This window comes from Agrilus planipennis, unplaced genomic scaffold, assembly GCF_000699045.2.
Source record: "Agrilus planipennis isolate EAB-ADULT unplaced genomic scaffold, Apla_2.0 scaffold121, whole genome shotgun sequence".
In the NCBI taxonomy this organism is placed as follows: Eukaryota; Metazoa; Arthropoda; class Insecta; order Coleoptera; family Buprestidae; genus Agrilus; species Agrilus planipennis.
This window is the reverse complement of record NW_020439072.1, coordinates 153,774-178,945: the sequence shown is the minus strand read 5'-3', so window position 1 is coordinate 178,945 and position 25,172 is coordinate 153,774. Positions and strand designations below refer to the sequence as shown.

Genomic DNA, 25,172 nt, shown 5'->3' with positions numbered 1-25,172 from the left:
ACAATAAAAACAAATTCAGAGTTTGCAACTAGATGCCTTTCTGGATATTCGAATTCAATTGGCGAACATTACCTACACCTAATTTTAATGCTATTATTACTAAAAATGAGCAGTTTAAATACATACGTACAATAAAGTTTTTGAATTGAGCATGTACTTAGTGTGTAGGGGTCTTATAATTAGACATAATACTGACCACTTGGAATTATTTTATTCGATTAAGCTAACGTGCTTATCACGTTGAGGTTGGATACGCCGGGATTCGTTTTTAGCAAGTAGATATCGACACAAGTGGACCTTGTTGGAGCATACGTAATCCTAAAATGTAGCATCACACTACAAATGGCGTTTACCGCGCCATTTGGAAGTATTTTCTAAAACGCACTGTTAAGACAGCAGGTAAAAGTTGGTCTGTGTTCTGTCGGAGCTGTCTGCGGTGCGCTGATGAGATCCAAAAAGATCGAAATCGCGATCCGCGTCTGGCAGTTTCGACAGTATACTGACCACTTCGAATTATTTTAGACATAAAACTGTTATCAGTTTACTTTTTTATCGAGATACCTAGGATTCCGCCAAAAAACGGCGAGTCAGAAAGGGTTTCGTAAAAAAATTGGGATTCGCTGCGAGTTTTTGATCTTGATACCGGTGATTGCAACATAAATCCTTATGGTCTTATACCTATCGAAGGACACATCACTGACCGGTAAAAGCTGTCAAATTGATTGAATAGTTTTTGTTGTGCATTGATCGTATGAGTCAAACAGGAGAGGCTTCTTTATTTATAGGGATAATACGTATATAAAATCAAACAATTTTCGTTGGTTATTAAAACAATTGGAAATTTGAAACGGTTAAAAACCATGTCAAATTTAGATTGATGAGCAATAATTTAAAAATTTATACAGAACTTTGTACCTATAAGTCAATTGCCTACACATACGTATGTATAAATGAAGTTTAGTTTGGCTATTTTTTTTAACTAATTCTGAAAAAACAATTGGTCACGCACTTAAACACGAGGGAAATACCCACTGGGTCGAGTAAGTGGTAATTAATGAAAGGCACACCGTAAACATCCTAATATCCTCGTGTTTTTTTTTACAAAAAACGATTTTGATTTCCCTATTACGTACAAACAGTTGTTGATGCGTCCGTGACATTGTTGTGCACTTTTTCTACGGTTAAGCAACGTGAGTGCACGTTATCAATCGGTAGTTTTGTCTGCTATCGTATGTTCAAATATAGGCCATTGGGTATTGTACACATTTGCATTATGAATATCTATTAAAGGCAAACGGATTGAGATCGATTGAGCACGTAATATGCCGCATCTCATTTTCATAGACCGTTGTTTTCGTTTCCTTCAGCTCGGACTATGTATAGCCGACGTAACAATGAATTCTAATAATGATTACAACAAACAAAAAAAAAATTGAAACAAGAGACGGCCGCTCGCTCGGCAATTCGCACATTTACTCAAATATCCCACTTTTTCACTGTCAACGGCGGCGGCGCGCGGCGTCGTTAGCGTCGCCGACAACGGTCGGTTATTAGTAAACGCGCTGTGCCTCAAGTCACGTGGTATTCCACGTTACTCTGAACGTGATAGCCCACTTGATGATCATGTGCCGATGCGAAGAATCGAGTAAAGACGGACGTAGCGAATTGCGACCGTTTCTTGTCTGCGCGAAAACACGGCCAACTTATCCGATTTTCTTTGCAAAATCGGAGCAACGGAAACGCGATGCTCTTGATTTTCGCACAATGTGTAAGGTGCGTTAACCTCGAGTAATAAAAAATCGAATACGTACAGGTGTGTGAGCGGTGTCACGTAACCGTGATGTAGAAAGAGACGGGCGACTGGGGTACGTTTGATAATTAAACGAGCACCTCACGTGTACCCTAGCGTGTGAGCGCTAATCATCAGTGAATTGGTGACAAACAAGGCAGGAGGATTTCAAGAAGTTTTGTCGGAACGTGTTGTCGTATATGCGTATCCGGAAAATCAACCACCCCACCTTAATAAGAAGTGGTTGGCGATCGAGAACGGCACTAGTTTCTTCCGACTTATCGTTGTCAGATCCGCAGTTTGAAAATTTATGTATGCACACAGCTACAGTAATAAGATACATATTACGTACATTGGCGGATTTATTTTCAGACGAGCTACGTTGTTGCTGGTTGTTCTCTCCTTTTACCAAATAATAAAACGATTCGGTTTCGTGACCTAAAAGGTCCCATACTTTAATAGGTTTAAATTAAACTGTATTAGTGGTGTTTAAAAGACAATTTAATAAAAATAGTGCAATGATGGATATGTCTCATAATTATTGGGAGGATAACGCGACCGCCCAACATATTAAATTTGAAAGGTAAGGATTATCTCAACTAAAAAGAAATCGCAGTCTCAAAAACAGTTTATCGCGTAATAATCACGAGACACCTCGAATGTAATCTGTAGCCGAATGTAAACAAGTACTTATAAAATTTTTATGTTATTAAATCATTGAGTTCCCTATTACAAAAAATAGTGCCAATTAAAAGCTATTATGTGTATACCTACCGTACTTACTACAAATAGGTACAAAAAGAATTCCATTAATTAAAAATAGCATTGAACTACCAATTAGAAGATATTTGAAACAGCGGAAATTTTCGTAAACAAAGTAAGTTCTCATTCGTAAACAATTAGCAATTATAGTTAATTTGTATTTTGTTACATTCGAAATAAACTGGAGAAAACTACTTCATTACTACTTCTTAACATACAGCCGAAAACATTAAATTTATTTCTAAAACAGTTTCAATTAAAAACATTGTTGTAACTATTAGAAGCTAAATAATATTATTTACATTTATCGATATATTTTTAATGTTTTCATGAATGAATCATTGCAATTTCAGCTATCAATAAACTTGCGTACCTATTATATTATAATTTATAATTTTATACTAAATATGAAAAATCGGTATTCAGGACAAAACCTATCCTATGAGGAGATCACAACTTTTTAAATAGAATCGCGAAATACAGAATTAGTTGTAGCACCTATATAGTAAGTTCAGGAAATAATGATTAAATTAATCCTAAGATTAGTACGCGCACAAGCGATAGAAATAACGCATTTTCAAAATAATTGGCTTGTATTATCACCCTTTATCGCTTTCTATTGATCCAATTGATTGAAAGAAAACTGCTCGCAATTAAAAAATTACAGATAACTGCGTTAAAATAGCATAATTTAATAAAAAGTAGAACATTTATATTAGAATTGATATTTTATAAGTTACAGTTTGGTTACCACTCTTCTTATTAATATTGAAAGTATAAGATAAACCTGCAAAATTTCTTATTTTTAAATTTGTACTGTAAAACACTGTTTACGAAAAGAGAAACGTTTTTATTAAAGATGCACCGGATGGTGATTTTGTCGGTTGCCGGATAACCGCGTACCCAACATTAGCATTGATTTATGAGAGGCCCTAGAGCATCCCACATCCCTAACTATTTGTGAACAGTAATCTATTCTAGATCTACCTCTTCTCTTAGCTCCCGTTTCTGTTTCTAATATGCTTCTTCTAGCCCTACATGTTTGAAAAGGTCATACCAACCTATCTCGCTTATTTGTTATTGATTTCCTCGACTGTCCGACTCTTTCTAAGACATTCTCGTTACTAACGTTTTATATCCATCATTCACCTGTAACGCCGAATTTCGAACGCTTCTAACGTTTTCTTTTTCGCCGCGCCCACCGTCAAAGTTTCGCACCTGTACAGACCCAAGCTCCAAGCATGTACCTACCTTTAACAGTCTTTTTCGAATTTCTAAATTAGCCTTTCGGCAGTATAGAAGCGATTTTGTTAAACATGACTCTACCGTGCGTTATCCTCTGGTTTATATCTCTACTGCTCCGTTCATATTGAGTTATCTGACTTCTTAGATACCGAAAATCATTTCCATTTTTTGTCTCGTATCTTTTATTAAACGTAAATGTGTATTTGCAATTATTACGTTGTTGGGTATCAATTAATAAGTGGATAATAGGTAATTTCAATCGTAATTGTTATCGAAATTAGTAAACATTTTTATTTAATATACAGCGGATATAATGCATAAAGTGCATACCTGTAATGAGCCGCAGTTGATAGGCAATTGTTAACGGCAGAATGACTTGGATAAAATAAAATATTCGGTACAACAATAGTAATAAAAACGAAAATTAAGTCATTTGTAATACTAATATAGATATTTAGCCTTTTATGTCTGCCGTTCGAAAAAAGTGAATTACGTATTTAATACTTGCGATTAGTATTATAGAAGTGTAAAAAATTGTTAGCGTTTCTTTGAAAGAGTTGGCAACAACAATGTTATTTGTTTATCTATTGACAATAGCATTATACCGTTGCAAAAATAACTATTGTTTCTGTGGATAATAATCTTTTTTTAAAGTAAGACTTTTTATATGCACAGATAGGTACATACATATAAACACACCTAAAGCCTAGTGTTTCAATTTTGTTAGCCTCCGGCTTCTTGTTGACTAGAGACAATGTTAGCCTTGCTGGTTATCCTCCTTTTTAGGGTGTCCATATATACAGGAGGAGGAGTTAGAGATAGCTTTAAATAAAATGGAAGCGGTATTGACAAAATACTACTGTATGAAAATAAATAAAAGTAAAACAATAATACTGGTATGCAAGGGAAGGGAAAGTAGGGAAAGAGCGAATATAAAGATAGGAGGCGAAAAATTAGAAGAAGTGGCCTATTTGAGGTATCTAGGAAGTCTGAAAAGTCAGGACGGAAGGAGTAGTAGGGATATAAAGCAGAAGATAGTACAGAGTCGAGTCGCCTTCAATAAAAAGAAATCACTTCTATGGTCACGAACGATTTAGAAATTCGAAAAAGGTTAAAAGTGTATGTTTGGAGAACGGCGCTGTACGGGTGCGAAACAAAGACCGTGGGTGCAAAAAAAAGGTTAGAAACAATCGAAATGTGGTGTTATAGGCGAATGATGAGGATACCGTGGATAGAGAAGGTAGAAATGAAGAAGTTTTAGTATGAATAGGACAACACAGGATTAGCTCAGGATAGGAAAGAGTGGAGGTACGTGTACAACCAGACTGTCGACCTTACGATGATGAAGTAAAAACGTCGCATACTTTTGCATTAAGCAGTGTCTTAAATAACATGAAGTTGAAGGCTTATGGTTTTATGCTTTACGTTATTTCGAGCCAAGTTACTAATATAAGGGTGGGTTTGCATGTTTGAGTAGGAGACTGTGATTATCAAATATGTATATAAAAACCCTGGCTCATCTGTATCTATGTCCAAGTAGGAGACTGATAAATTTAAATATATGTACATATAAAAGCTCTGGGGCCACCTGTATTATGTCCGAGTAGGAGATTGTAGTATCGAATATAATATAAAAACATTATCTGTATCTACGTCCTTGAGTAAGAGACTGCGATAATCAAATATATATAAAGAGACTCGCCTGTCATTGTAATTTAGAATTTCGTGTTATCGCGATTGTGATGAAAAAAAAAAGAAAATCTTGTATCAGCTGAGTCGTTTCTATTTCTAATAAAAACGCCATCCCAATTAGGTCAATAATATTTACGGGAAAGATTAACAAAAAAAAAGATAAAATTTCTAAAAACGGTTCTTCTTAATTTATTTTGTCAATTTACGTCATTTATCCGTTACTCCCTGAAATACTTTTTTTTTTAGGAATTTACGTAATGTTTACAGTACCGACCTATCGATTTATTTATTTTAATGTACATCTAATCAAATTCATAATCCCTTACTGTAGGAATAACAAATTTTGAATAAATGAAAACTAAACACTATTCATAAAACCAAGTTATTTAAACTAATAATTACAATTATTTTCAATTATTTTTTGTTTGATATGTTGGCATTGCAGAAAATGTCAAAAGCGTATTTCTGGCTTCTTTTATTATCGCGGAATTATTCGAATTAATATAAAGTTACGCGCAGATTCCTTACTAATGATAAATAATTCACGAAATAAAGTGACTTGTTTTCCTCAAGTACCTAACTGAATGTTTAAATTGATAAAATATATTTTTTCGATCTCATTGTCAAACAAAATGTTCAACCAAAAAGGCAATTATTTTTTCGTATCTGAAAATAATCCATGTCAAAAATATGATTTGTTACAAAATACAATGTTTTAGTAAGCTTTTACGCATCGATCCAATTTTACAGATAACGCTTTTTGTCAAATTGGTCTCGTATTACACGTCACCTTTTGGAATTTACAGCGTAAAAACAATGTGTGAGAGGAGGGTAGTATGTAATTTTATTTTCTTCATGCCAGTAAATGTGCTTAATGTTTACGCAGTGAAAAGCAGAATAGTAAAAATGTTTCATGAAATAAACTAAAGAAGACATCCCCTATTAGCGCTAACTGAATCGTTCTGAAATTGTGGCGAACCTGTGTCCGTGGTGTTTGTGTGGGTTGCAAGTATATGTAGTACATGCACCATTTATCAAATTAAATTTACATTCATGAAGAAAGTCAGTCGAGGATGTTTACTGCTTCTAAAAAAAAATTCGTGAGAATTCCAGGCGTTCCAGAGTCTCAAGTGTAGTCAGAATATCCTCCTTCCAAAGTTAATAATTTCCACATGAAATATTTATAAGATCGAAACATGATAGATCTCTGACAACATATTCAACAATAAAATAAATGCTATCGTGCATTAGCAAAATAGAGAATTTATTGATTGAATGAAAAATATTAACCTAACGATAGAAAAATGTTAATTAGGACTTCATGTCTATCATAAATTGAGCCGATCTAATACTAGTGTCTCTTCGGTTCGAGTGACAGCTACATAACAGCTGACACGGTGCGAAATTCTCTAGTTTCTGCCCGTTGTGCGTTTTCGTTCCGCCGCAAATGCAATTGTTTTGACTTCGTATTGCCGAACAAATGTTCTAACTTTTGGCGAAAACGTGACGAAACAGCCTTCGGTTCGCGCGGTAAAAAGTAGTCCACATTCACCCTAGGGTGCGTATACTATTTTTCGGCACATAAGTTTCATCATTAGTGCCTGTTCGGCACGACGTACAGCTTTATGACTGCTGCCACACTGTCCGAAATTGCTTTGTTTCAGCCCATTGTATGTTTTCGTCCTGCTGCAAATGCAATTGTTTCAACTTTGTATTGAGAGACGAATGTTACAATTTTTGGCAGAATCGTAACGAAATAGCCTTCGGTTCCGGTGGCAAATCACATATTTGTCAGAAGTTTAAGCATTAGTGTCTTTTCGGCACGATGGACAACTACATGAACAGTTAGCACACGGTGCGAAATTATCTAGGTAGTTTCGTAAAAATTGTTAGAGCAGTTTTTGAGAACGAATTATATAACTATAGAAAATATATGTAAGCATACATATACATAACACATATGAACATTTAATTTTATTAATGTTTGTAATTATGCGATACATTCATTTTTTAAACAAATTTTATTCGTGTGATTACCCTGTTATATAACAGTCAAATTTAGGATTACGTACATTTTTATTTACAGGTCGCAGGATGATAACCTGTGCAGTTATTATTTGTCTAGACTCAACAAACAAATTGGTAACATCTAATATTTAATTTTCTATTAAAATACAAAAATTGGATTAAAATTCTTCGAATTTTGAATAAGATATTATTTGTTTTATTACTCTTTTTTAGAACAGCTTCAAAGGCTTATACAACTTAAAATGTTTGCAGAAGTGTGTAGAATATTAGACTTCAATGACGTTTTTAAATTTTAATGATGCTTGGTAACATTAATCTTTTCGAAAACAAGTGTATAATTTGCCCTTTCCTCATGGTACCTTCCACGTTGTATAGGCGGCTTAACCTGTTTAGGTTATTAGGTTAGCTTAGCTTCAGGTTCGGATAAGATTAGTAATTGCCACAGCCTCTTTTCCAATATTCGGATTTTCACCTTCATCCCCTACGCCTACACATCTCCTTACTCCCTCTATTCCCCACCGCTTATATACCAATTCGATCTTTCACCACTACCACTAGCCCCTTTACTTCTCCACTCCCTCCCCTACAAATATACCTTTTTCATCCCCTGAATAAAAAGGCGAAATAAGTGTAGAGTAAAATAAATAATGTGGTGAAGATTCTAAGAGAATTCTAATTATTTAATTTCAATTTTTATATTAATTCATTAATGTTTAATTTTCACTAAGATGTAACAACTGCTAAATTTTTCCTCCTACCCTTGTTTTCTATGNAAGAGAATTCTAATTATTTAATTTCAATTTTTATATTAATTCATTAATGTTTAATTTTCACTAAGATGTAACAACTGCTAAATTTTTCCTCCTACCCTTGTTTTCTATGAAAACAGTTAACGATGCAGAGTATTTGGTTTTCTTCTTGCCGGATATGTTGTATGATTGGTTGTTTTAGTATTTTATTTATCGAAGTCTATGTAAATGACTAAATGACCTTTTCGAAGGAGGTGAACTTGCTTTTAAGTTAGGGAAAGTTCTGTGTATTACAATCAGATTAAAATAGGGTCGTTATACATATAGAAATAATTTATAAACTTTTCGGTGTCTACAGGAACGATGAAAACTTCGAATATGTACAAAGTTTTCGCCTATAACGTACCCGGTTACAATGAACCATTATGAATGTTTTCCCGTATGATATGTTCGGGGATTCCCACAAAATGCATATCTGGTGGACCGCCGAACCCCTTTCTGTAGCAGCGTTGTAAAATAGAAGACCTCTACATTATAATAACCGACTTACGGCGTTTTAATTACTTTCCTCAATTTTTTGTTAGTTAATCTTACATATATTGCAAATTACACTGTTTTTCAGCTTTAGAAAGAATGACAAGTTATATATAATAAGCACCTTAATATAATAAGTTATGTTTTACATAAATCTTATCGTGCTTGTTATTGTTGCCTGATTCTGAAAGTGATATAGCTCATCAGCGTGGTGGATAAGTTAAAAGTGCCCCAAAAAAATCGATTGCATTATTGATGATTGTAATATGAATGAAGCAAAAATAACCACAGCTGTATTAGCTGTAGAAATGGCTCTAGGCCCCCGAGCTATATAATATACATGTTCCAACATTCCTGAGCAAAAGTAAATTCTATCCGTGTATTTGTAATATTAAACAACAAAATTAAATTGATACTTAAATTAAAAATTCATACGTTTACTGTATCAATATTTAAACAAAGAATTGTTCATGCTTTTGAGTCATATTGATCAAAACCAGAGATTTGAAAAACTTTCATTTTAAATGCAAATACAAAATAAAAAGTACCTACTTTTATCTTGCATTTAAATACTGTTTTGTATTTTATTTAAAATATTTCGCGAATCGGGGAAGTACCATAGTTTGCTTTTCAAAACTCATACAGAGTTTTCTACAAAAAAAATAGCAGATTATTAGGTGCAATAGGCTCTCATTTTACAGATAGGCCAAATTTAGATTTAGATCCGGTTTGGATCAACTTTATAATATATGATCAGATACCGATTGATTTAATTGATTTATTAAAAAATTAATATTGCCGAATGCGAGAAATTCGAAAAAGGACTCTCCAAGAAATTTTGAACATTAATAAAAGAGTAATTTATTTTACCTTATCTCCTGTTGTCCAATGTAAAAACGACTGGATTTTAAATCTCTGAAAGAAAAGAAAAAATTGATTTAAGTAATTTACTTTTTTGTAATAATTTAAATCGTTAATATTAGAATGTTGAAGCAATTAAAGCAAAATTCGCGGAAAAAAATTTGTTCATTGTGTAACTTTTTCCAATGAAACAAACAAATTCCCACAATAAGGAAGAATAAGATCAATTTATGAATTGAGATAAATTAGTTAATAACTATGGGTGCGCAAATATCTGAAATTTTCTGGTTGTGAATTGAATAATAAAATGTTAGAATGTTAGAATAAATTTGAAATGTGAGTATCTTAATGTTTTCTTGTATGAAATGCTTTTTCAATATAGTAAAAGTTTTAAAAAGCAATGACGAAGAATTTAATTTTTCAAAAAAAAAAATTGAATGGTAGAAAAGGTTTCCAAAAATTTTGATATTTTCGGAAACTGATATTCGATAATTAGTTTTCAAGTTTGACACTATTCGCACACCCATAAGAAAAACCAATGAACAAATGAATCGGGTTTCCTTAAGGCTGACATTTGCAAAATTCTTTAAGGGTTACATGGGAGGTGAGGGACTTTCTGGAAATTCCTGGGTAATGGGGGCAATTCCGAAGAATTCCTGGTATATTGTCATTTGAGGAATGCTGGGGAAATGCCGTCATAAGTCCTATAGAAATTCCAGGTATGTACCATCACAAACATTAGAGTAAAATAAATTAATAAATATAAAAGCTGTTATTGTTTTATCATTAAAAGAAAAACATTTTACTTCTTCAAAACAGTTTGTGATAATTTTTGATAAAAATTTTTGAAGTTACATTTTGCAATATATGATCTATGTTTGTGGTAAATAAGTTTAAAATAAAATTTATTATCACTACGAGCCCACTTTCATGTCTGAAGGTCAGTTATAATCAGATAATGAAATAGATAGGTACGAAAAAAAATAATTTCCTCGAGGATTTTTAAGGTATTAGTTGATAATATTGTGTAACTGTTATTGTAATTATTTTTAGAAACATTCAAGCTTACAAGTATATTTTTTTCAAATCGAGTATTATCATCTTCTGAAAACATTTTCATAAAGAAAATATTTGGCGTGAAAATTTATATTATAATAAGTAGTGGGTAAATCATTATGAAAATATAATAAAATATATCCGAAAAATTTAAAGAGACATGGTTATAATAACGGCGCGTTTAGAGTGGAATTTTAGCAAGAAACGGAAATTGCGCGCGCTTCACGGTCATACAGAGCGTTCTTAGATATCAAGCCGTTGTACCATAAAACAGTTATTTTGTAAACCGTTCAATCTCCACTTTCGTATACAAAACAGATTTAATGACTTCATCGATTTCTTCCGAACGTGACGTCCCATTTTGTCGTTGAACCCATATTTATGTAAATTTTTGAATTATCTTTGTTTTAAATGTTATTTTGTTTTTCTTTTTTTTGCGATGACGACGCAAAGTTTTCTTCTTCACAAGTAATCGAATTTACAACTCAATTTTGTTTTCAACGTAAGTCAAGGTAAGTAGAATCGTTTCAAATAAATTCAACATTTACAAGCGAAATAACAAAAAATATTGCTAATTAATACATAATTATCTAGGGATTAGGAGGTTTGATGGGGAACGGTACAACTCGACTTTTAGTCAACTACGACATTTTATTTGTTAGGGCCAAAGTACATAATATATGTAGCTTGGTTAACACATACATATGTAAATTTATTTATAATTTTAATGGGATTAAAAAACTAATAAAAAATGATGAGTATAAACCAACAAATATGAAATAAGCGGCAGAAGATACAGATACTTTAATAATAGCCTAGAGTTGGTATTAGTTGTCATCTCCACTAACGCTTAAACTCTAAATTTTTGTGTATACTTGATTTAAAACAAGTAAAATAAGAAAATAACCCCTTCGAAAGATTAACGCTGTTGCAACATAATACAAATGTTAATGTAGGTTTGTACAAATTTGGAACTCGAATGTGACTTAAGTTATACATTTTGATACATGAAAAAATTGGTAATTACAGAAACCTAAGAAAATATAAGTTAATGTTTGTGCCAATTAAATTATAGCTGTTTAAATGTTTAAAGGTTACATGCACTTTGAAAATTTCTTTAAATACTTGGGAATAAGTAAAGAAATAAAATCGGCTAAGTGTGAATCTGACTGCCGCACCGAGGTAACTTGTAGGTATGTAAATACTTGATCCGTCACGGGAATCGAATCTTGAAGATTTTTTCCCGTTTTTTCCGGGTATGTTTTAAATTTCCGCTCCAAATAAGTCCCCGAAACGTACAATTAAAAATTATTTTTTTGTGATGCAACTCTAAATTTACGGATTTTTCCCGTTACTTCTGCTATAAGACATTGGTCTTTGCCAAATTTCATGATTCGTGGTCAACGGGAAGTGCCCTATAGGTTTTGATACCCCTGAGAATATGCGGCATAAAAAAAAAATAAAATTTTTGATTGCGTTGACATAGATTTTTTTTACAGCTCCATGAGATTGCAGCCCCGCGTATTTAATATTAACCTCTACGCGTTCCTAAGAAAAAGGGTCTTGACAGATAGTCGGACAACGAAGGTATCCTGTAGATGTTCCTTTTGAGATACTGAACCCTTAAAAAGGTCTTCCTTTTTTACGATAAATTTCGGTAAAAAAAAAGAAATTAAAAGGAAATCTACCTGGCAACGCGCTGATTTTCGCAGGTTAGATCCTTGGTAGTGTAACGTGCTATAATATACGGTTCTCAGGACACCCCGATCGTACTATGTATTTTGGGATTCCTCTGTATATCCAGTACCCAACTTTCTTTAATGGAAAGTAATGTTAAATGTCTTAAAAATCGATATTCCGCTGTTGTTCTAATTTTAGAGAAATGCGACGATTAGCTCAGGATATAGAAAAGAGTGGAGGTGCGTGTCCAATCGGTCTTAGGACTGACGACCGTACGATGATGATAATGTACGTGTTTAATTATTTAAGAATTGAGGTAAATACGATGGACAGAAACGTTGAATTATTTTGTAATAAATAAATACATATGTATATTATCACACATACTATATGTAGTGGTTTGATTGCCTTTACTACAAACTTGAATACATGAATGACCTTTGGTAACGATCGAATCGCCTTTTAAATGCTAACTGACCTCAACATTATTTTAATTCTAAAAATAATTTCACACCTTGGCAATGGAGTATTCATGCAAAACATACGAACATGACCGGCTCTTGATAAGTAAACAAACGATTATTAACTATATAAAAAAATTTATTGACGCACATATTTTTTTACAAGACGTTGGCATATTATGTTTGTTCCAAATTGTTGTAACTTTACGGTTTGTAAATAGGAAAACAAAACAGGTGTTGCGAAATTATTGTGGAAATATACCAACAGGAATAAAAATACATACAATAATAGGTAAAGTTACTATTTGGCAATAGGTCTATATTCAATATTAGAGATAATAAGAGATATCGTATACATAAATGTTGTTTTAAAAAAATTCTAAAAAATATTTAATAAAAACTAACCAATCATAATAAGAGTGGGACCTTAATTAACTGCAGAGTGTTGGATTAATGAAAATAGATAGCAAGCGTTTATTGGAAAGTTTTTGAGTTAGACATTGCTTGGGCGAACTCTTCCTGCTGCTTGGTCCTGCATATTTGGAAACTATTCTTTATCGGCCTATTGTCGCACATACGAAAAAGCACTTTCATGATTTTATACACATGTAAGTAACACGGAGAATGAAAACGCTCCACTCGTCTAACCATGATGACGTCTAGCAGTATTTGAGAATTTATTTAAAATTGAATTATTATTGAAAATTGAATAACCTTTGATTGAATTGAAACATAGAATTTTTGAAATGTACGTATTAAGTAATGGAATTTTGAGGGGTTGGGCCATGTGTTGGGGTCCCCTAATCTGGGGCAAAACTTAATATTAATTAATACTAATTTCTTGTTACAATATGTACAAATTGTAAAATCAAAAACATTTGCAGATGCTAAATGTCATTTTATTTATTTATGAAAAACGTATTTGCCACAATATTAATAACTGACTTTCTGGACAAAGCTACAGTGCTTGTGCTTCAAAATGTGAAGCACCTTTTTTTTAAGCTGGTTCGTAGATAAGTTGCGGTGTTTCGTAAACGAATTGCTTTATTGAAGTGCTTTGTAATTCGAAGTCGAGTTTAAAATGTACTTGGGGCTTGATGAGCTCCTTGCCCAGCCCAAAATGGAAAACCGCCCGCTGATGACTAAATCACATTCTAAAGCCTACAATCTAGGCACACAAGTTACTTTACGTCCTATTTTATAAACTATCCAGTACACATGTAAATATTAACTAACTAATGTGTTCCAAATTTCTTTTGCTGTGTATTGAAGAAAATCTCCAATATTCTCGAAGAAAAAAATCAAGGATATTTAGATTTTTGTTTTAAATATTGCCCCCGATTGGAGCATTTGTTTCACCTAATAGCAAAAAAATTATTTGCGTACGTATTGGGATCCGTCAAATGGGCATACACCATCTGGTGGCAATATTTATAACTCGAATGAGGGAAAAATTTACATAGGAACTGTGCACGCAAATTGTAAAATTGTTTATTAAAATAATAAAACACGTTAAAAAAGTAAAAATTTTTTTGATGATGGAGTCGACGAAGTTTTCTTCTAAAGTTAAATCAAATAAAAAGTTAATATGTTCAGTGAAAAGCTGCAATAGCACTTCAGACATAGATCTTCACTCTTCACCTACATTAACTACTTTCCAATAAAAACTAATCGTTTTATATATGTAAAAAATATATTCTGAAAATTAGAGAAAAAAGTAAACTAATAGAAGCTTGGATAAAAGCAGTAGGTATCAAAGAAGTGAATTCCGGAATAAAAATTTGTCCACGTCATTTTAATGCACATGATTATATTTCAGCAAGTAATTACCATCAGCCATAACCTTAATATTTAAAACTAGAATCGTACTACAATTATAAAGTGAGAAATTATTTATTCCTGTGTAATTGATTTAACACAATTCTAATGATACTATATAAGTATTTTGAGGTTATGAACCTACCTGCTGCCATACAACAAAGTTGCAATAATGTGTTTGCAACGTTCTCTTAAATCGGCTTTGCACGTGCAAGTCATTGATATGATATTGCTTAAATCACCCAGAATCACTTCACCAATTGTATAACGTGAATCACTTTTTAAATCCGAAGTTTGTAAAAAGTAGGCAGTAAACTTGACGGAATTTGAAGGCTAGCTTCCGGATTTGCTATTTCCGAATTTTATAATGTGATTGGCATTAAAAACACGCTCACCTTTAACGAAATTTCCTTTCCGAGGTTTTGTGTCAGCCCAATCACACATTGTGTCAATACTTATCATTTTGTTGTAATTTAAAAACTTGGAAATTGCACGGTACACTATATGAACTACGATAAATTTTCCCTAATCGGCGCCATGTTTTTAGGCTCCTCCCATTTGACGGATCCTAATATTACCCTTCCATTTTCAGGTTTTGAAGTTTTTCGTCTTCGAAAAAAAAAAAAATAAAAAGTATGTGAAAGGGTTTTTTTGTTCTTTATTGTAAAAACGTCTGTTGTTTAAGTTCATTTATAAAATGGTTACCTTCAACGCTCTGTTGTTTGTTAATTAATTAATAAATTAAGCTTAGCTTAGCGGTCATGGTGGAGGAATCAATAAAATCGTTAAAACGTAAAAATTACACGTATTTACAATATTATTGTTACTTTCCCTTAAAATTAACTTCACGACGAAATCGGAGGTTGGCATACTAATCGATAGTTTTAACAAAAGAAGTGTAGGGATATCTTTTCTCTTGACTGAATGCCAGAATTTTTATAAGTTCCTATTGCTTCGTTAACCCATTGAGACTACACATGTAGTGGACCCACCTAAAATGAAGTTTGTGTTTAGCTCTGATATAACCGGAAATGACTATCGAATACATAGTTTGGAATCCCTTCAACTTTTCATTCGCACCTTACATGCACGTTGGGAGATTACTTTACGTGTTAATAATAAAGCTCTCGTTCTTTTTCAAGAGCGACTATATGAATAAATACCTAACGAGAGTGCTGTTTTCGTTTCATTCTTTAGTACAAGGATAAAAATGTAAAATTTACACGAACAGATCTGAATATAGGCAAAGCAAATTTACTTTACCTTCGGCGATATGGATGTACCTACAATACAACACGTTTAGTATGGGTACGCAAAGTGTGTCTGAAAACGTGATGAGTGTAAATATAAATCGCGTGGCTTGAAGGCCGATCAATTGCCTTTCGTTGACGAGTGTAATGTCGATTTTTGAAACGATAAAAGACAAACGTTTCTACTACTTTCATAAATGCACGTTTATGTGCCATATGCGACAGCAAAAAATAACATTGAAAGCACCGGAATTACAATGTATAACAATAGTGGCGCAACACGAGAAAAAAACGCATGGCATGAATTTATGTAGGCCGTTGGTTAAGAGGACTAATTCAAAATTAATCAAGATCTCACATCTCAAGTATGGTTAATAAACTTTGGTATGACCTTTATGAGATACTTGAAGTTTTCCGATTTTTAGAATTTGTCCATCAGAGACAATACTCATTCTATTGGTGTATTGGTAAATGTCTAGATGATGGGGTGGTCTCTCTCCTGGGGGTGGGGTGGGGGGGATCGAAAGAGGGTAGGGGGGATCGAAAGGGGGTGTCACCTGAGTAAAACCTCATGAAAAATTAGAGGCGGTCTCACCCCCATAAAAAGTTATGAGGGTTGAAAGTTGATTATTTTGACAATTTTCATACACTATAACTTAAATAAAATTCAATAAAAAAAAATATTTTCAAGCAGGTGGAGGTGGGGGATCGAAAGAGGGTGGTCACTTGAACAAAACCCGATAACCTAACCTAACCTATTGATAAAGATATTTAAATAATGTTTTATATAACTTTCTCAATATTTTTATGTATTTTTCATTAGTTTTACCTTTGAATATTGTTTAAGAATGACTATATAAATATTTACATGCCTAGAAATGTATAAAAATTGGTATATTTATTAACTTTGAACCCCTACAACTTTTTCTGGGGGTGAGACTGCCACGAACTTTTTATGGTACAGTGGTGGGGGAGACCTCCTCTTTCGATCCCCCCCATCATCTAGACCTATACCAAATTTGGTATGACCTTTATGAAATACTTGAAATTTTCCAATTTTCACATTTTGTCCATTACAGACAATACTCGTTCTACTGGTGTATTTATTCCAAGCAGGCCGAAAATACATTCTGTTAAAATACAAAAGTTTGTATAATTATGATTGTTAGGTAAAATGCGGAAATGTTTAAATATTTCCATCCAATTTCGGATGAAACATTGTTTAGATTTTTAATCTGCTACTTTCTGAGACGTACCTAAAGTATAGAGTTCGAAATTCGCAAACATTAATTGAATATTTTCGTATCTTTAGTAGGATTAACGAAACCTATTTCAATCAAAATATATAATATCTTTTGATAATCTTATTCTACTCTTTGGTATACTTTTCAAGACAAGACTAAAAACTCTCGATTATAGTTTTTGAACTCTTATTAGTCGTTTAATTACGCAGATTTAATGCTAGAATACTTGAAGGTTAAATAATAAAGGATACGCACTTAAAGAGAATGTTATATGCATAGAAGGGGTGGACATCTGTCCATAAGGTCAAAAATGTAATATCTACTGAAGGAGTGGACCTTTATCCATGAGGTTATGTAAAGGTTATTAAAGTTACTGGAACTTGGAGATTCTGGTTTAGAAGAACCAGATGAAAGCTGTAGGAAATTGATAGTGATGAGTAAAGCAAGTCTTACTGATATAGTCTCGGTTCTGGTCTCATATTCGTAATGCAAGACCAAGACCAAGACGGCAAGATCAAGACAAATTTTGCACATCACTACAAGTTGATGTTCAAGTCAAAGTAACATTCAAAGTTACCAATTGATTTGCCCTCTCGAAGCCATACATTTACTTAGAACTTTTTCCGAAATAATGACAACAACTGAAAAGATTTCATGTTTTTTTTTTTGCAATAATTTTTATCTACTTCATCTCTGTCTTTTACCCCTAGGGCTAGGTCATTTCCCCCTGTCCGTCTGTTTATAAACGAACACGCTGCCGTAAACTTTAGAAACGGCATTTTTTCATCGTATAATTCTTTTTTATTTATTAATAGTTTCGATATTCAAACAAAATACAGCACGCTGTGGTTGCTGTAGTGCCATTCTATTTTCGCTAAATGATTTTTATTTCTTGTACTTCAGCACGGATGAACGATAATCAATTCCGTGGAAATAAAATTCCAAAAACCATAAAATACGCTAAGAAAGTAAAATGACACGTGTCTGGCGCGTTGCCAATTTGCTATACTTCCTACTTCGGAACAGAGTTCAATTTTATACCGTAAAACTTTTCTAGACATTATTTATTACTAGTCAGGGACCTTTGTACTTGCGAATTGTAACACCTGCCAAGACCGCTTGTTTATTTAACAGCTTTCTATTTAAAGTTATTATCCTTATTATAAAATGCTTTTAAAACTGAAGAAATCTAAAGTATGGAATTTAGATAGACGAGAAATAATAAATTATCTTAAACTTCAATCTCTATTCAGAATAACTGACAAATTGACATGTATTTTGCTATAAAAAATAAGACAATGTTTATCAGTAACAGTATCGTAATACCTACTGATTTTGACTTGATTCGGTTAATATGCTTAACTAACTAGTTCGTGAACTAGCTGGATAGTATGCAAGATGTCCAAGTGTCTGTTTGACCGATATGGTTAAAAATATAAGGTTATGGTAGGAGAAGGCAACACTCACGAAGTGAGTTGTCGTTGCTACGTTGTATTTTTTTTGCTCTTCTTCGTACTGTATAACTTTATTGTATTTTCACGAACTTTTTGTATTAAAGTATTAAAACTAAGGAGAGTTCTTGCAAGGGAAAAACTTATCATTTGAAATCTTAACTATAGAGACGAAATAATATTTTATGTATTTTATTATAATTATTTTAACCGTGATTAGGCTATACTTTTGCCTTCTCTTTACATGCTTTTTTTGTAAACGATTTGTTTATTTACTGTTTTGTTACAGTGCAAATTCTAAAGAAGATCATCATCATTTACAATTAAAAGACGAGGGGCCGGCAAATGTATATTCATGTTACAACGGGTATGATTATTTACATAATCTAGATTGCTGCCGTAGGATAAGTATCTATAGATGAGTTAATTTGTTTTCTAAATTTAAAAATAATACCTACAAGAGCTTTCATAAAGCTCGTAGTGTAATTTTTGAGCAAAATAGATTAGTCTGAAAGACATTGTTTTCTTAATATTCTTTGTTGTTCAGAATAGGTGTTTAAAAAACTGGGAGGGAAATGCAGTTACTTAACATAAAATTAAAGAGCATCTTATTTTAACTTTTTTTTGTTTGTATTATGATTCTAAATAATTGGATTTTTATATTATGAATTCATAAATTTTTTTGTTGTTACAGGAACCTTAATTTTTCCACTGCGGTATGCAGTGAAGATGATTCTGAATATGGTGGACCTTACAAAAAAAATAAAGCGTCAAGGGTTAGTTTAACATTAAAAATAACGAAGTTTTTATTTTTATATTAATATTATTTTCAAATACACCTCAGTAAATATATGTATTTCAATGAAACCTAAATAATTACCGAAGTTTTATAATTAGTCGGAGAGCTGGGCACGATATTTCCACAAAATTCTGAATATAGATGAATTATTCGGTAACATGTTTGGATAATAAGGGGGTGGGGGTTACATTTTTAAGCAAGTGCAACTCACTATGAACAAGGGGTAGATATTTAGAGTGGCAGTGTCCAATTTTTTTTTCTACATTACGTTAGAATTCAGTTTACTTAATTGAATTCGCGAAGGTCGGATACTTGAGTTGCAATTAAGTTAATTTTTAGAAAAAAAACCGACTTCAAAAATAATTGATTATGAATTGTAAATGTATGTAAGTATCAATGATTTTGTCGATTGTTTTGTAATGCACTTTGCTTTGAAGTAATTAATATATTATTTTTTACTTTTTAGTTTAAGTTTGTACATGTTTGTACACATAAACATACAGAAAAAAATATACAGTCGAATTGAGAACGCCCTCCTTTTTTGAAGTCGGTTAACAAAACAGGTGCTAAACAGGGGTGAAGTAGACAAAAACTATCGCAAAAAAGTACCTGAAATGTAGAAAATTAAGTGCAAACCAATTTCAAGGGTACTTTCAGTTATCAATTTTTTTTGCCGAGGCTAAACATGTGTATTTTCATTGAAAAAAAAATGGATTGATCTTCAAATGACCTAGCAGATTACCGCCTAGGATAATTGATTTGCCATTCGAAAGCATAAACTTTTATCCAAAACTTTTTCCGAAATATTGAGAACCAATCAAGATATTGCAAGTGCTTTTGCTATAATTTTTGTTCAATTTACCCTTGCCTTTCACCGGTTTTATTCCAACTCATATTTACTCCCTACGGTAATTTAGTTAGGTATACCGGACTCTAGATTTCTGTAAATGTTTGATTCATTCCCCTATCTACCCTCTATTCCTAATACGTTATTCGCCTGTTTAGGAACGTAATTCTTCCCCTCTCCCCCACACTATCATCCGAACATGTTATCTGTTACCATAAAATTGTTTGATTGTTTATTACCAATAAAACTCCGCAAACTGAAAATTAAGAAAAAGAAAATGTTTCGTGTAAATTACAGAATCACAGAAATAACTTCATTTTTTTCTTTTTGCTTATATATAGCAAGATCCATTGTCACACAGAATAATAGAAAAAAGACGTAGGGACCGTATGAACAACTGCTTGGCTGATCTTTCTCGTCTAATTCCAGCCGAATATTTGAAAAAAGGTCGCGGTAGGATAGAGAAGACCGAAATCATAGAAATGGCCATCAAACATATGAAATACCTACAACAACTTCATACGACCCCATCTGAACACTACCGGTGAGACATTCATTTACTTTTAATAAACAATCATGTGGGTACTTTTACGTATCCATAGTACTTAATTATCTAAAATCACAATAAAAGTATTTTTCAAAGAAAGTTCTCGAATCAAAATAATCATATTATAAATTAACAAATTTTCTTTTCGTCAATTAGAAATGAAATTTGGCAAAGTACAAAATAATTTTACCAAATCCACATAAAATATCTCAACTTCATAGTTATTTTTCAAAAATATTTATTGAAGGTTTTTAGAGAGAACATGGGTAGTACCTAACAGTGCCCGAAATTTTTATTCAGTTTTCTGCGTATCATCGAAAAGAATGGGAGATCAATGATCTTTTACATGTAATATTTGCGAAAATACATGTTTCTTCCGCACAACGTTATTTTGATTTTCCGTTCTTACTGCCTATCCAAATTCTTTCTAAGGTTTTTGAGATAATGGTAAAATAAAACCCTGTCGCTGATAATGGTTCTTCAATTTTATAAAAGACCATTATATTACAATCAAATATTTCTGAAACAGGAATGCATACGTAAATAGACGCTTTAATTTTGCTCATGTGAATAGTTTATTTGCCTTATTCAATCAATTTCTGGGAATTGGATATTTTATTTGTAGTTATGGTAGTTATTAATTTTCTACCGCTGTTTCCTGTCTTTGTATTTGTTTGTTTGCGTCAGTTTTATAACGGTATTTCTTACTTATTTTAAATTAACGTTAATGCACTTGTACTTTTACACTATTTATCTTAAAATATTCAAATGTATGTACAACAAGCGACCTTCCATATATCCATTTCTCTAGCTACTGCTTATTGAAAGTTGCAGTTGATATCTTTCACGTATTAACATGTTTTATATTATTTTATAACGATCAAGGTGTGAACGGTTTTTTGGCATTTTCACAATGCATTTGTTTTTTTGGTCGACATCCTCACTTCTCAGCCTTTTACCAATTTCTCGAATTCTCAAATTGAATTTTTCTTAATTAATAATATTTCCTTTATGAAAAATTCACTGTATATATCATTACTATATAAATAATACATTTTAGTTTTTTGTAATTATGAATTTACATAAGATAATTCACTTCTTAGTGTTTTTAAGCGATTCGACCACCAATCACCCGTTTAAAATAAGTGAGAATATGAGAATTCATTGCTCTAATTTCTTATTTACAGCTTAGGCTATCAAGAGTGCATGTCAGAAGCAATGAGATTTCTTGTGGAAGTCGAAGGCCATTTTCCCCGCGAAGGGATTTGCGTTCGTCTCCTAAGTCATCTCCAAAAACACTGTGACACGTTATCACGCGTCCCACCCTCTCCCATAAAAGTCAGGACACCGCCAGACCTGGGAATTCCACGTTCTGATATATCTGGACGAGAAGAACCACCTCCTACGAGTGATTCTAATAAAACGTCTTCAGACGAATCACCTCCTCAAACGAAATGTAACGGTCATCATAATGTGAACACGACCGAAATGGACACATCAAATGTGCGAAACGGACACCTGTCAGAACCGGAAGTGTATGACAAACATTCTGAAAACAGCAACGGAGCTGTCTCTTACAAGTACAAAACAGATATTAAACAGAGATTTAATCAGGAGTTCAATGGGGTGACGTTTAAGCGACAAAGGCGGGACAGTGACGACATGAGGAGGAGTTCTCTGGCTTCTCTTGAAAGTCAAAGGTAAGAAAACATTTTAAATATAGCTGAAGAAAAATTTGGAAAATTTTGAACAAAGATAAATTACCCCTGTAAACATTTCGAAGAGTGGTGATAAACATTTAAGACAAGGGGGAATTGCTATATGTTGTTTGATCATTGAGTAAACCTAATTTTTTTAATGTATCTATTTATATTTCAATTTTCCGACAACCCTAATTTATAGCCTTTATTAGTCATTTTTTTCTGGTTGTGACGGATTTTCATTATGTACAATAGTTCGATTTGGAATATATTTGCAGAAATCCCTTCTTTGAAAAAGCCCTTTTATACATCAAAAAACTTTTGCTAATTTTGTAACTGTACAAGTAAACATTGCATTATAACAGCTAACAAGTGTACCAGTCGTTCAATCACTATTGAGAAACCCTTGGCCGCTCCTACCACTTGAAACTGATGCTTTTCAAAGCAACCCTGAACATTATTTAAAAATGCTTTTGAAGCGAGTCATAAACAAAAGTTCAGAAAACAAAGATCACAAGAAACTACTAATGGCATTTAATTCTTGTAATGGATTTTACAGACCATAAAATTTATCTCAACAGTTTAATAGTAAGGTTTAATAGACCATAAAGTACCTTTCTACGGTAACAAATCGATTGCGCTCTTTTTATTGTAAAAAAGAGGTTAATAAACTAATTTTATTATCGCTAATTTATTTATAAAAGTAAAGACCAATATCTATATTATGAAATTTATTAAGTGAAATTTAAAGGAATAATATTACTAACACTTCCCAATTCCAATACATGTTTATGTTAAATTTCATGAATGGAACTAATCCAATTTGAATTGCTTACGCATTAGATGTGAGATTGTAATGATCTATCTTAATCTTTAAAAGTGGCTATAAAAAAGTATTTTTTATATTACAGTTTAAGTCGCAGCTCCCCACCCTCAAGCGAAGTAAGTGCTCGAATCTCATCCGCTAACCTCAAATCAGAAAATAATTCGAGCGCCTCCTATCAACCCCGAAACGAACGGCACCTCAGCCCGTACCATCCCCTGAGTGTAACGGAGAGTCCTATACATCACTACAACGGGAGAGGAAACGCGGATTTGAAAAACAATTTTAACGTTCCCGTGTTCGTATTGAATGCAAAAGGATCGTTTTATGTACCAATTACTGTTGATTATTTGACATTGTTACCGTTTCTACAAAATTACAATCTACTAGATGGTTTCGCGAATTTAAGTAATATAGTCCTGCATCCTGTGACTATAAATGTAAACTTTCAACCGAACGGAATGCTCAAGTACAAATCTGAGTTCCTACACAATGGTTGGCACTGATTTGCTAAAATATTTCGTAGGTACGTGAAAATACCAATTTAGGTCTGTCCTGAATGCACTGAACATATAATTGGGCCCGTTGCCGTACAAGTTGGATGTAAGGTTTGACAATGGAAATATACTTCGACCAATTCCTTTTTAATATTTAAAAACAAATATATGAGTTAAAAAACATCTTCACAGTTGTGTCTAGATTTTACAAAAATATTTCTGTAGTCGTTTCGAGAGTGGTTTTTAATTAAAAACACGATTAATATTTGTTTAAATTGAAATTTCATAGCTTTTTCATTGTTTTTTTTTTTTCGTGAATACTTTGAGAGCATTTTTTTAATAACTATAAAAATCAGCGACATTCCAATTTCTAAAATTAAACTGTCCAGTCAACCTAAGTATCTTTTAAATTTCGAATTCATAAAAATTGCGTTATCATGTAAAATGTATATCTATTACAATTTGTAAAATATATAATACCTTTCTTCCAACTTCAATTGTTATAAAATATCATTTACCAGTATTACTTACCAATTAACAAAAAGTGCAGTTAATGAGGTAATGACTTATTAATATTGCTAAAAATTTAAACAGAGGTGAGGGAATTTTTTCATCGATCATAGAAATCCTAATGCATTTGTTAGATTAATCTTAGTCGTTTATTAAAACGCGAAAGGAACTAGAAAGTAGTATTTTAATAATAATAATTATCAGATTATGTAGTTTTACGAACTTGGTTTGATCCAAATTGTCGGCTGTGATGGTCTTTATAATTATCAAGACTGACTTCTATTTAACCCCACATAGGTTCATCGGTTTGAATATAAAAAAGGTAATCATTGCAGGGGAAATACTAAAACGTTGCCTGTATTGCTTTTGTACGCTTGCAGTGGCCTAGTCTTTTGTAGAGTATTAATACGATTTGTTATTAAATATTGACATATTCTTTAGTGGCCATTAGAAACAATTTATTTACATTGTTTCTTTAATATGTAGTTTATTACCTATTTTATAAATAAGAGATGATATTTAAAAGGAATTCCTGAAATAATGCGATTTTACCTAGGTGTAAAAATATTTTTATCACCTGATGTGGACAATAATAATTTAACTATTGAGAATATATTTTTCATTTAAATCGCTAGAAAAACGTTTCTTACTTTCCCAGTTTATTACATGTTATTGTAAAACGTTGCAGCTGCAAGCCAAACGTAAAAGTTGTGCATGTTAGATGTTCTATTCATTATTATTTGTTATCACTTATCAAATTGCTATTATGTATTTGTCTGCTGTTTATGTTAATGTGTTTAAAACTGTTTATTTTCAATAAAGAGTATTT

General features: G+C 32.4%; 1 protein-coding gene and 1 long non-coding RNA gene across 5 annotated transcripts in view; one reads left to right on the top strand and one right to left on the bottom strand.

The window, feature by feature from the left end:
* The window catches only part of LOC108738681, a 51,599-nt gene extending 41,364 nt beyond the window's left edge, over positions 1-10,235 (bottom strand). Inside the window, exon 1 of the long non-coding RNA XR_001938017.2 lies at positions 9,670-10,235. This is a non-coding gene — a long non-coding RNA (uncharacterized LOC108738681). The remainder of the gene's footprint in view (positions 1-9,669) is intronic.
* Positions 1,516-24,112, top strand: LOC108738678 (transcription factor cwo). 4 transcript variants are annotated; one of them, XM_018472205.2, is made up of 7 exons: positions 2,284-2,372; positions 10,252-10,379; positions 18,910-18,987; positions 19,315-19,396; positions 20,608-20,810; positions 22,001-22,513; positions 23,425-24,112. In XM_018472205.2, the coding sequence occupies exons 2-7, from the start codon at positions 10,339-10,341 to the stop codon at positions 23,840-23,842; spliced, it is 1,335 nt and encodes a 444-aa protein (XP_018327707.1). In that variant the 5' UTR covers positions 2,284-2,372; positions 10,252-10,338; the 3' UTR covers positions 23,843-24,112. The 4 variants fall into 4 exon arrangements, with proteins under 4 accessions (XP_018327706.1, XP_018327709.1, XP_018327707.1 ...); XM_018472204.2 differs by lacking the exon at positions 10,252-10,379 and having other exon boundaries at positions 1,516-2,372; XM_018472208.2 differs by lacking the exon at positions 18,910-18,987.
* The last annotated feature ends 1,060 nt before the right edge of the window (positions 24,113-25,172 follow it).